The sequence below is a fragment of the Muscardinus avellanarius genome, assembly GCF_963383645.1.
Source record: "Muscardinus avellanarius genome assembly, chromosome: 1".
In the NCBI taxonomy this organism is placed as follows: Eukaryota; Metazoa; Chordata; class Mammalia; order Rodentia; family Gliridae; genus Muscardinus; species Muscardinus avellanarius.
Genome location: NC_137786.1, coordinates 111595842 through 111608614, shown reverse-complemented (window position 1 = coordinate 111608614; position 12773 = coordinate 111595842). Strand labels below are relative to the sequence as shown.

Below are 12773 nucleotides of genomic sequence, written 5' to 3'. Positions count from 1 at the left end.
TGGAAGTGAGCAGCTGTCTGACCTCAGGGAACTATGGCGGTGTGTCTGTGTTCCATTCTTCTCAGGTTTTTGTTTTAAGTACTGGGGATTGAACCTAGGGGTATTCTACCTCTGAGTTAGACTTCCGACCCATTTTATTTCTTATTTTAAAACATGGTCTCACCAAGTTGCTGAGGATGTCCTTGAACCTGTGACCCCCTGTCCTAGCCTCCCAAGTATTGAGATTAGAATTACAGGTGTGTACCACTGTGCTGGCCTTGCCAGGTTCCTATCCATGGAGAGGTCCCTCATGGTCCTGAGGGTGAGCCTATACCACCCCACACTTAGCTGCCTTCATCAATGTCCAGGTGTGGCTGTAGCAGGACGCCAGTGGGCTGCTGGTTGGGCGGAGACAGGGCGCCCACCTCCAACTGCAGCTACTCCACCTCTCCCTCCAACACCTGTCCCTGGAGCCCTACCTGGAGAAGGGCAGCACTCTGCTGGCCTTCTGCCTCAAGAATCTGAGCCCCACGAGCTGTATGGGTCAACGGGCTTCCATTGAGGTACCTGGAGAGGTCTCCCTGAGCATTATCAACAAAGTCTCCTTCTCTGGCATCCAGATGATGGTCCAGGAAGAGGGAGGCGCTTCGCTTGAGGCCTTCATCTACTACCTCCATTGGAGTCCCTCATCCCTGAGCTACAGACTCCAGGCAAAGGAGACTGCTGAATGGGAAAGCTTCTCCCAGGAGCAGCCTCCTCCTGGTTCTGAAGCCCCAACTTCAAGTAACCTGGGGTTCATCCATGCTCCTCCCAGACAGAGACAGCCTTCTCCAGCTGAACCCTGGAGGAAGAACAGAAATAAAACTCCAGAAAGGGTTGCTTGCTGCTGAGAGCAAGCCTTGCTGGAATGAGGCTCGAAATATTTGAGCTATATCACATGAGGTTGACATGGAAGGCTGGCGTTCACCTCACTCCTAGTGAACAACTCTGCAAATGCTGAGCCGCCAGCAGGTGAGAAACCTCGTCCGTGGCTAGAGGTAATGGGAACTTCATATGCTTTTAGAGGCCCTGAGGGGTTCTGGGGAGCCTCTCTCAGCGTTTCCCCACATTCCTGCCCGCTCTTGTCCAACTAGGAATTGCTTTATGTTGCCCATTTGGCTCGCTGCTTAAGAGGAGGGGTTTGAGGTTAGGACAGGAATGCCTGGACATATGTAGCAATTACATTTGTGGTAGCTCCAGGTTACCTTCAGCTTTCAAATACCCGCAGGCACTCGGGGCTTAGGGAAGCCTGTGTTTAATAAACTGCAAGTATTTCATTAAGCTGGCATACCCATAGGATTCCCTGAGCCCCAGGTGAGCCACATGCACACCATGTTGTCCTACAGAGGTGGGGGCGGGAAGCTAGGAGAGGTGTAAAAGGAAATTGGAAAGGTACAGGCTCACATTTCTGCAAGGGATGAGGCAGAGCTCAGGTCTCCCAAGATGGACTGAGAGCTGGGCCTGCCTGGAGAGCCACTGGTCACCATCTTCCTCCTCATCCTCATCTTCTCACACCCTCTGTCACTCCTGGATCAAAGGCTTGGCTGCCCCCAGGGTAAAGGTCTTTATTTCCAGAGCAATGGGCTATATCAGGACTACTTCTACAAGAGCGGAGGTTAGGTTAGGAGTCAACCCAGTGATTATTTCATTCTGGGTGGATCATGTACCAATGGGTGTGCTCTTTAAAAGGGGGAGGAGCCAGGCATGGTAGTGCACACTTGTAATCTCAGTGCTTGGGAGGCTGAGACAGGAAGATCACACAGGTTCGAAGCTAGCCACAGCTACTTAGTGAGGCTCTCAGCAACTTAGTGAGACCCTGTTTCCAAATAAAGTATAAAAAAGGTCTCGGAGCTTGGTGTGGTGGCACATGCTTGTAATCTCAGTGCTTGGGAGGCTGAGACAGGAAGATTGCACAGGTTTGAAGCCAGCCTCAGCTACTTAATGAGGCTCTCAGCCACTTAGGGAGACCCTGTTTCCAAATAAAGAATAAAAAAGGTCTGGGAGCTTGGTGTGGTGACTCATGCTTGTAATCCCACCATTCGGGAGGCTGAGACTGGAGGATCATGGTTTGTGGACAACCTCAGCTACTTAGTGAGGTCCTCTGCAACTTAGTGAGACCCTGTTTCCAAATAAAGAATTAAAGATAGGGGTCAGAGGTAGAATGCCCCTGGGTTCCACCCTCAGACCTGCAAAAAAAAAAAAAAATAGGACTAGGGATGTAGCTCAGAGGTAGAATACCCTGGGTTTGATTCTCAATGCCGCAAGGAAAAGAAAAGAAAAAGAAAAAGAATCAGTGTTCCACTGTGTAATGAGGGCCCAACCTACAAACTCCGATGGTCATCATGGTGAAGGGGTGCCCAAGCACCGAGGGCACAGCTCAGTCCCTGGCCAACTCATCCTTGGAGTCTGTAACTCTGCAACACTTGCTATGTCCCACCCAGGAAGCAAGACCTTTTTGCACTCAAGAAAGGATAAGGGAGGTTCAACACTGCTCTCAGGCCCTGAGCTTCTTCCCCCTGGGAAAGATAGTATTGGATAAGACCCAGCTGTGCCTTTGCTTGGGAAGCTTCCCCTCCAGTAGAACCTGAAGCAAGTGCACCCAGTTCACAGCCACAAAGGAGAGATCAGCTAGGGCTCCAGGGAAGGGGCAGACAATGCTGGAAAGGGCCCCTGGGACTCCCAAAGTAGACCTTTGTTCATTCAATCAACAGACATTCATCAGGCACCCACCTGTGCCAGATATATGCAAAGCCCTAGGAACCAGAAGTGACCAGTCTCAGTCTCCACCTTCTGGGAGCCTCCAGAAAAGACCAGTGTTCAGGAGCTAATGACTTACTTGATCACCACTGTGACCGGGACCATAGCCATTTTATTTTCTCTGTGGCCTTGTATACTGACACTGTGTGCTCTGTGCTCTGCTGGGCACTGTGTATATTGCCTCATTTAAACCTCACAACATTCCAGATAGACAGTGGTATTGACCACATTTTATAGGGGAAGAAACTGAGGCTCAGAAAGGTTGATTATTTTGCCTGATGCCACCATTCATGAGCTGTGTGAGCTTAGGAAAGGGACTTACACAGCGTTTGTCTCTATTCTTCCCTTGGGAAAAATGGGTAAGAAGACAGCACCTACTCACCAAAGCTGTTAGAGGGGTCTTAGGAGGCAACGTGTATAAGGTGCACTTTGTACAGCGTCTGGCACACAGTAGGCACTCAACAAGGGTCAGCCACTGGCATGAGACCTGAGAGAGGGAACTTAATAAGTACAGACCCCAGGGCTCACCATGAATCTGGAGCTCAGGGAGATTTGGACCCTGGCCAGCTGGCTCCAAAGCCCAGGGGCTTATCACACACCATGATTCTCTAACCAAGGATTCGGTGAGCAACCAGGATGACGTTTTAACTTGCTTTTGTACATGGAAGTCTTCTAACCAGGATTCATTGAATGCAGGACATGCTGACAAAGAAACGTGGCCATATGCAGTTTGGTCCAACAAAGTCCACTGCCCAGAAGTCAACTAAGTCAGCACTGCTCTGTCTCAGTGCTCATTGCAAAGGCAGCAATGGCCCCTCACAAACCAAAGAACTGCCTGGACTACACATTACAGAGCAGCGCTCACACAGGGAACCGATGAGACCGTGGCCATCACTATGCCTGGGCATCGCAGGCTGAAGAGAGCGAGCTGGGGGCAGTGTCCTGGGCCCCAGGCTTGCCTCCCGGCCCCTCTGGAGACCCCATGGGATGAGCTGCTGTGGCTGAACACCCTCCCCAGGCCTCGGGAAGGAGCAACCCCAGCCCTGCTGCCATTCCAGGAGACGGAGTAGCCTACTCCCACCATGGCAGAGCCCCAAAGGCCCAAGTCGCAGGCTCTGCCATGGCGGAGGTAGGCTGCTCCATCTTTCAGCCCGCTCTGTTCAGTGGATCCAGGGAGATATATGCACTGGTGCAAAGCCATAGAGCAGGGCCCTGAGGTGAGCAATGACAGGCACATCAGGCTGCCCCATCCTGCTACAGCCTAGAAGAGGGAAGCTGAGGCTCACCAGGAAGTCCTTCATGGGACAATGGCGCACTGGGGACACATGTTCTGCATGTGTCTCTCCAGGAGACGTCAAGCTTCATGCAGTCCACGACCATAGGTTGTGGGAGCTGGGTTGAGAACAGATGGACAGACAGATGAGCACTGGTAGACAGGGCCACAGTCCCCTGCGTGCTAACATCTGAGCCAGGCTCTTAGGCCAGTCTCTGGCAGGCTGAAGCCCACAGTGGAGGGAGCCAGGCAGCAGAGCGGCAGTAGGGGTGGGAGTCACAGGCCGGGCAGACAGCAGAAGCAGCCGTCTCTGCCTTCTCTGGGCCTCACCACAGCCCACAGCCTTTAGCTGGGGCAGGACAAGGCTGCATTTCTTTCTCATTCTTGAGCATCTGCAGCCCCAACTCAAGAGGAACCTGGGAACTGGGCATGGTGGCACCTGCCTGTAATTCCAGTACATGGGAGGCTGAGACAGGAGGATGGGAGATTCAAGGGCTGCCTCAGCAACTTTTAAGACCTGGTTTCAAGATAAAAATATAAAATTGGTTGGGGTTGTAGCTCAGAAGTAGAATGATCCTTGGTTCAATCCCCAGTAACACAGATACACACACACACACACACACACACACACACACACACATACACACAAACACACACTGGGGTTTGGGGATTCCGAGAAAGGTTGACATATTTGAGAGTGCCATGTCATAGAGAGGGACATACAGCTCTCAGCCAGCACTTTCAGCCCTCACCAGAGACACCTAGGAAACAGGCTCCCCTGAGAGGCCCTGAGAGGGACTCTGAGCAGTGGCATTAAGGGATGGGGCTGGCTGGATTGAGCCAGCCTGCCACCCACCACGTGTCCAAAGGATGTGCTGTGACCCCTCTCCCTAACCCTTATGTAGTGGGGCCAGCCTGTGTATACCTCTCCCCCAAGAATACCCCAGCAACACCCACCTTGATGTCCCACCAATCCATCTATGCACATCAGAGCTGCCTGTCAGAGATCCCCTGAGGCCCTAGGAGGCCAGGATGTCACCCTGCTGGGGGCACCTGCATCTTCAAAGTTAGGACTGAAGAAGACCAACTAAAAGGAGTGTGTCTCATAGAAAAAGGAGTGGCATTAAAACTTTCCCAGCAAGCCATTGAGGAAACAGTCACTTTATAAACTTATAAAATAAGACCCAGTACAGAGGCCAACTCCAGATCTCCCAGCATCTAAACAGCAGAGCCAAAACAGGAACAAAATATGGGTTCTTGCTGCAACCGCCCACTGAGAACTGTGCGGATGGCTCATTGCCATTTCTGTTGCAGGCTGGGACACCTGCCTTCCATGCCCGCCACCCTGTGGGCTTGCTTCTCAGGCCCCACGTTTTTCCTGTTCCTCAGCTTTCACCCCGTGGGATCTGGTGGTGGCTGAGGTTGCTGTGGTCCCTGAGGTCAGCTGATCTCCTGCTGTAGGCAGCCCTGGGCCCCTCGTCATTGCTCTAGAACCTCAGCCTACTCAAGACTTGGGGGAAGAGTGAGCATTCCTAGCACCTCAGCCTTTAGGAGGAGATGCTGAATTTAATGAACTCAGTTCCCATGGTGGGGCTGTGATTCCTCTTACCTTTACCGTGAACTCACAGACGGATTAAAGTGAAATAAAACCTACCATTTGAGTTACATTCTCAGCTGATTGGAAACATGCTTTACCTCCATGTGACCGGGCTGTGAGAAGGGAAGTTATTATCTTTCTTTAGAGTTTGTAAACTCTTTATGGCTGGGGCAGCTTTAATCCTGCTGGAGGAAAAAATGATGTAGGAATAAATTGCTGCCATTTACCTTTGTTTTCCAATCACACGCTCCAGTGGGAACGAAACATCCTAAGTGAGTGGCTGTGGAAGCCAGGTGATCCCCACAGAAGAGCTTAATTAGTTTCTTCTTTAGGCACGTGAGCTGAAAGGGCTTTAAAGCAACCTTTGGCAAAGGGGCTTGTTTTACAAAAATGTGCATTCTAGTGAAGATGCCAGTGCCCTGGGGCTGTCAGTGGTTCCTCTGTCTTTTCTTTCCAGGAGAAAATGGTTTCTATGCCCACAATGCCCACTTCTTAATAGGACATTTTCAGCTCAAGACTTTTGGAAATAACTTGCAAGTACAGATTTGAGTCAAAATGAAATCTGTGTGAGCACCCAGGAACAGAGCCGCGGGGGCTTAGGTCTGGAGAGGTGGGAGATTTTGCTCCTCCTCAGTTATTCATCTGATCCTTTTGGATGACCTAACAACACAGAGTTACTTGTTGCAGGTGCCTGCAAAGCCATCAGGGCAGCCCAGGCTCTGAGCCCAGCTTTCTAATGGCTGGAAGGAGGTCTGACTGAGATGTCTGCTTTCCTTTCCTTTATAGACACAGAGACAAGGGCAGGGTAGCCCTTCAGAATAAATCAGAGGAGAGGGCCATTGCTGAGAGCTCAGCAGGCAGCCAGACCTGGAGTTGCTGTGACTGCTTCTCTGAGGGGTCAGGATGTCATAACATCTGTCACTCTTCCAGAGAGCCTGCTGGGAACATGGACTCTATTAAGTTACCTTGTTTAAGAGATTTATCATTCCGGGTCCAGTTGGGAAAACAAAAGCTACTCTTAAGTATTCCAAAAACTTAGTTCAGGGCCTTGGGTACACAAATGCCAGAATTGCTGAGACAGGACTCAGGGATACGATGGAAAAATTATCATGAGTAGAAAGTTGCTGTCACTGCTGGCCATAACCCCAGGGCAGGCGGGGGCAAGCAAGGGAGGTGGTATAAGTAGAGCCAACATGGGCCCTGTCCAGCGCAGGGCTAGAGCTGCCCTGAGACCCCCCTGGCTTATCTCACAGAGAGGAGCCCTCTCCCTCCTACCTCAGATGGGATATGGAAAAGCTATCCATGGCCCAAAGGACCATGCACTAAGTACCCTCTGTGTGCTGTATGTTGTGCCTGGTCCGTTTCAAATGCCAACTTGCTGGATCCTCCCACACACAGTCTGTGTGGCAGTAACTCCCGGATATGTCTGCACACGGGCAGCTCCTGGCCCACAGTGGCCCTCAGGAAGAGTTTCTTGACTGGTGACAGGAGAGTGGGCTGAGGGGAAGAATTTGAGTGGAGACAAGGCCATGAGAAGAAGCTTAACCCACAACAAAGCTGCTGATGAAGTAGAGACTAGAGTCACATCCTGACACAGAATGCATCCAGGTGTGCAAAAGCTCTTGGAGAGGATTTGCTGGCCTCAATTCACTAGTAGGGGTGGTTAGTGCCTCCATTAGTGCCCAGGTGAGACACATACCCCACCCCAGGTCCTGCAAAATTTGGGTGGGACTCTTTCCTCGTGCCCATCAGAGACTTGGTACCTGCCATTGAATGCTGTAAATCCTTTCTTCTTTTTCTAGAATACATAAAATAAAAGAAAAGATTTGTAAAATTGTAAAGCAAAACAAGCTACTGATGAAAAGGTTAAAATGCACTGTGACTAGTCAAGTGCCCAGGGTGAGAAGCCCAGAGAGTGATTCTACTCATCAAATAGACTTAGGGGATCTATTATGATTTGAGTTCGGAATGTCCTTGAGAGCTCATGTGTTAGAAACATGGTCCCCAGTGCAGGAAGGTTCAGAGGCAGTGCATAGCTGGAGGAGGTGGTTCACATGGGCATGGTCTTGGAGACTATATGTGTCCCTAGTCCCCTCCTCTCATAGTCTTTCTGCTTCCAGATGTTGTGGCTGAGGTGGCTTTTCTCTGCCTTGTGTCCCGCTGCCATGGTTTCTGCCTTAGAACTGGTCATCTATGGACTGAACCTCTGAAACCATGAGCCTGAATAAATTTCCTCATCTAAAGGGTTCTTGTGGTTTATTTTAGTCATAGAGACAGAAACACTGACTGAAACAGTATGCAGAGAACCATGAGCCCAGAATTCAGTGGCAAATTCCAGCAGGGCCCCGCAGGGCCCATGTCCTGATTCTGCTATCTACCAGAAGGTTTTCTGTTTCCAGATGAGTCCTGTCTCCTTGATGTGACACAACCACCCAGCCTGTCACCACTCAGAAACACATGTACAAGGTCCAGACCTCCCAAACTTGGGATCTGCTCCATGGGTATTGAAAGCATGCAGACTGATGCTGGATGATGGAGGCTTCCAGATCCAGAGCTAGCCTCATTACCAAGGAACACATGGTCCCCTGTAGACACTCATTGGAGGCCAAGGCGGGAAGCTAATAATTGGAGTACAGTCTTTCAGTTTTATGTTCTTCCTCCCCTGGGCCTGCAGGGTGTGTGGTTGCTATGCAGATTTCAAGTTGAAACATCACAAAACCTCAGGCAACCTGGCTTCTCCTTCCCCATTTTTCTATCCTCAGTACACACACGCGCGCGCGCGTGCGCACACGCACACACACACATGCCTATCTCTGGGCTCTGTCAGGCCTAGGTAAGTGTTGGTCAGAAAACCACAGGGTAATTATGAGCTGTGAGTTTCACTCCTCAGTTAAGGACAGAAAATACTTCCACTTGAGATTCTAAGTGTGCTTTACAAACCAGAGTGAATGTTTTGACTTAGCTCAAGGGAAACAGAAGCAGAGTAGAGACCCATTAGAGCAGTGGGGAGGGTGGTCAAGGAGGCTAATGTACTCCGATAAAGAAATTCCATCACTTGGCCATCAGTTCCTGGGAATGCTGAGACATCCGGGCTAGATGAAGGCCCTGAGTTGAGAGGAAGACATTGGCATGGACAAGACTCGAGGAGATCCCACTGTCTCAGTTCTACAGTCAGTCAGAGAGGTACAGGTAAATGGTTAACCACCAGCTCTCCAGTGTGGTGCAAGACGGCAGGGTTTGCCAGTCCATGGTGTCATTTCTCCTCCTGCCAGTGAGCTCAATTTCCAGGTGCTGCTGGATGGCTAGGGAAAGATACACAGTGTAACCACTCTGTAACCCACAGGTGCAGTAGACACCAAGAGCCTCAGGGTTATAGCTGGAGTGAAATGCTTAGGGAGCCATGAGTTCTGATTATTTATTTTGTGTTAAAGATAATTTGTTTAACTGTAAGTTTGTATAGTCTCATCTTAATAATTTAATTAAATATCAAATCACGATTCTTAATAAATGATTAAATATAATTTAATTTTTAAGTGAAAATTACATGTAATAATTTGACAATCACCCTGGCAAGACAGTATGAGACAGCTCCAGTACACCACTGTACGGAAAAAACTTTTCAACCCTTTGTATTCAAGTGCTGTCAAAGCAATAAAAGCAGTATAATAACCCATGTGCAACGTCTTGGAAGCCAGGAATGGTAGCACACACCTGTAATCCCAGTATGTGCAAGGCTGATACAGGATAATCGAAGATTCCAGGTCAGCCTCAGCAACTTAGCAAGACTCTCAGTATCTTAAAGAGACCCTGTTTCAAAATAAAAAGGACTGGAGGTGTAGCTAGGAGGTAGAAGCCTCTGGATTCAACCCCCAGTACCAAAAAAAAACAAACAAACAAAAAAAAAACAACAACAACAAAACTACATTGGAAATGAAGATGATGCCTATGGAAAGGTCAAAACAACTCAAATATTATTTTGTTGTTTAAAGGTGACTTATATTTATCACATTAGATATTCAAAATAACTTTACATGGAGGAAACTGGGGACCAGGGAGGGAACCTGTGCCCACACCCGCCCAGCTGGTGGAAGTGGGTGAGGCAGCTAAGTCACTCCGCCCTTGCTCTGCCCCTGCCCCTCCTCCTGTGTGCTTGGGGAGGGCGGGGCGGGGGGCAACTGGCTCAGCTTGGGTTGTGGAGCATCGCCGTTTGAGGCTCACCTAGCAGGTGTTACCAGATCTATTCACAGTTGGGGTGGTCGAGCCAGGGCCCTGGAGCAAAGCCCCACAGGGAATATACAGCAAGAGGCCACACTCCCATCTCTCCTGGGACCATTCTCTCTCAGAGAAGCGGCAGGTTGTGTGTCCCTGAGTGATCACCTTCCTGCTCTTGAGGCTGGAAGAAGATGTAGCTCTCTGAACTCTACCCCATTTTCCTGCATTCTCAGAGCCAGGTCATTATTGTCTCTGGTAAACTGATTGGTGGAGGGAAGAAGGGCTTTTAATTCTCTGCAGTAGAACAGAATACAAAGGCCTCCAGGACACCAAGAGCACCCAGGTCTTGTGTGTAGCATTACCCAGCAACCTCTAGGAGGGTCCAGACAGCCACCGCCCTGCCCCCAACGTGAGCTCCTGGCATTGAAGTCCAGACAGTATCACTGCGCTCCCAGACCTCAACTACATGCAGCTGAATACAGCCCTGACTGCGCAGAGAGCCCTTCTCCTGCCTCCCGCCTCCCTCCTGTCCCTGCTTGGCTGCTGCCCTCTGGCTTCCAGGTAGGAGATTCCCTGATGCCTGGACCACATCCTCTCCATCCTTTGTCATTTCAAATTTATCTGGCATATAGGCTCCGTATGCTTGGCTCTTTTAAACATCACACTTTATGGCCTTTTGCAGTGTAATTTTGTTGCTGTCCTGCCATTCAATTTGAATTAAATATCAAACAGATGTGAGTCATTTTTTGCTCTCTTTAAAGAAAAAGTTTAATATTAGGGAGCATGCCCTCGTATAAGATCAGGAAAGCCATTCAGAGAAATAAGCCCCTTCAAATTAAAAAAGAATCACATTGGTTAACGTTAAGATGCTTTCAAGTGATACGTTTCGGAGTGCTAAAGGAAGGTGTTTCCAGCAAGCTATAAAGCAGCCAGGAGAAAGAAGGGAAAGATATATGGCCCAAGGCTGATGGGGAAATTGGAACTCTGAGAAGCAACTCCACCTGAGAGGAAGCTCTGAGTTTGGAGATGAGGTTCACAGATGATGCTGGGGAGGCCTTCTTCCCCGAAGGGCCCTGCTGTCAGCAGCCTGTGTGGTCAAATTGGGAAGGGAGGCAGAAGGAACTCTGTGCTGTCCAGAAACAGGCCCCGCCTGCATACCACTTTCCATCCTCCCCGGCTGGCACAAGTGTGGCCCTTTCCCCCACCCAGCTTTCCCCAGGTGAGCTTGCCTGTCTGGACTCGCTAAATTTCTTAGCTCTCCTATTTCTGCTAGTCTCTTGGATGGTGGGGTCCTTGGCCTTTTGGAGAATGCAGAAAGCGCTGTGACTCCCCTTTGTACACAAAGACTTGCACAAACTTACCTACAACCCAGGGGTCCATGGTCCCCTGATTTAGACACCCCTTCTCTCTGCCACCCAAGATAACTTAGCATGGAGAGACCACCTACTGCCAAGACATTTACATCCAGGACCCAGGCTCTGCTCTCACAGACAGGATCCTGCTTCCCAAGCAGCCACATGCTCAGTGCCTTTTGCATGAGCTGGAGTTGCTGGTCCGTCTCCCAGATCCCCTCTGTTCTTGGCAACAGAAATACCTGGAGCTCAGCATTATTGGACCTGCCGCCACTCATGGCAGTGAGCCAGGGCTGCTCCAGTGCGAGCTCGGGCTAAAGTATTTCCACGTGGTCCTTTGACTCACTGCACCTAAAGGCAGCTTTCCAGCAGCAGCGGCTCACTGTAAATGGCATTTCCATGTGGCAGGGCAGGGGGCCAGAAGACTTCAGATTCCAGCTGGATCTGGACATTCTGGACAAGGAGACAGTCCTCTGCACACCCGAGGTTTGCCTCTAGGGACAGCATGCAAATACCCAGAGACCCTGCTCCATGGGCTCATCAGGCCCTGCTGACGAGAAACAGAACCAACACTTCCTAGAATTCCAGACAAAAGAGTACACAGAGTGGAGTGATTTAGAGCAAAGAACGGCCTGGACTTTGGAGCCAAGCAGCTGAAGTCTGAATCTCAGCTCTGCCACTTACTAGCTTTGCAACTTTGGGCAAAAGATCAACCTCTCCCAATCTCATTTTCCTTTGTCTGTAAAACGGAAGCATAACCCACCCGCCAGGGTGCTGGGGAGGGCAGAATGGCTCCATGTGAAGCGTTCGGCACAGTGCTGGACTGACTCTGAGGCTCCAGTGTTTGGAAGTTATGCCCACCCCCGCCCCATCTGTAAAGTCCCCTATCTGATGGTGTTTGCTGGGACCTGGGAGCTGGAAGGTAGACGAGAGCCAGGCTTCACCCCACCCCACCCGCAAAAAACCACACTAATAACTGCAAGAGAAGTGGGAGATGCAAAGGGAGGGGGTGTGAGGGACTGTCTCATAACTCTGTCCTGGAGGAAGGAAGAGGTGGGAGGGGAGAGGGAAGAAACCTGCAAGTGGTTGCAGAGGAGGAATCGAAAGTCATGAGCCATAGCTGCTGTTCCAACCGTCTTTTTGCGTCCACAGCAGTTAACAGATTCTGTCTGAGAGCTGGGAGGGGGGCTGCAGCAGAAAAAGGAAGAGGCCTGGCTTCTGCCCTCAGGGACTCAGGACCAGGCCTGGATTCCCAGGCCAACCACTTACTAACTTGATGACTGTAGGCACGAGATCAATCACTCTAAGCCTTATTTTATTTTGTCTGTAAAACAGAAGCGTAGCCCACCTCACAGGGTGAGATGCTCCATACTCAGGCCAGTGCTGGTGTGGCCAGAAGCCGTGTCCTGGAGGAGGAGGAGGAGGAGGAGGAGGAGGAGGAGGAGGAGGAGGAGAACTCCGACAGGCAAATGCTGGTGTGGCCAGAAGCTGTGTCCCTGGAGGAGGAGGAAGAGGAAGAGGAGGAGGAGGAGGAGGAGGAGGAGGAGGAGGAGGAGGAGGAGGA

The 12773-nt window shown here is 50.4% G+C and overlaps 1 protein-coding gene across 1 annotated transcript in view; it reads left to right on the top strand.

Moving 5' to 3' along the window:
* Positions 1-274: 274 nt before the first annotated feature.
* The window catches only part of TIFAB (TIFA inhibitor), a gene marked incomplete at both ends in the record, with an annotated part of 65036 nt that continues 52537 nt past the window's right edge, over positions 275-12773 (top strand). The window contains 7 exon segments of the mRNA XM_080713585.1: positions 275-358; positions 360-515; positions 520-550; positions 553-762; positions 5438-5487; positions 11423-11491; positions 11567-11695. Of these exon segments, the coding sequence (XP_080569711.1) occupies positions 275-358; positions 360-515; positions 520-550; positions 553-762; positions 5438-5487; positions 11423-11491; positions 11567-11695 (729 nt within the window).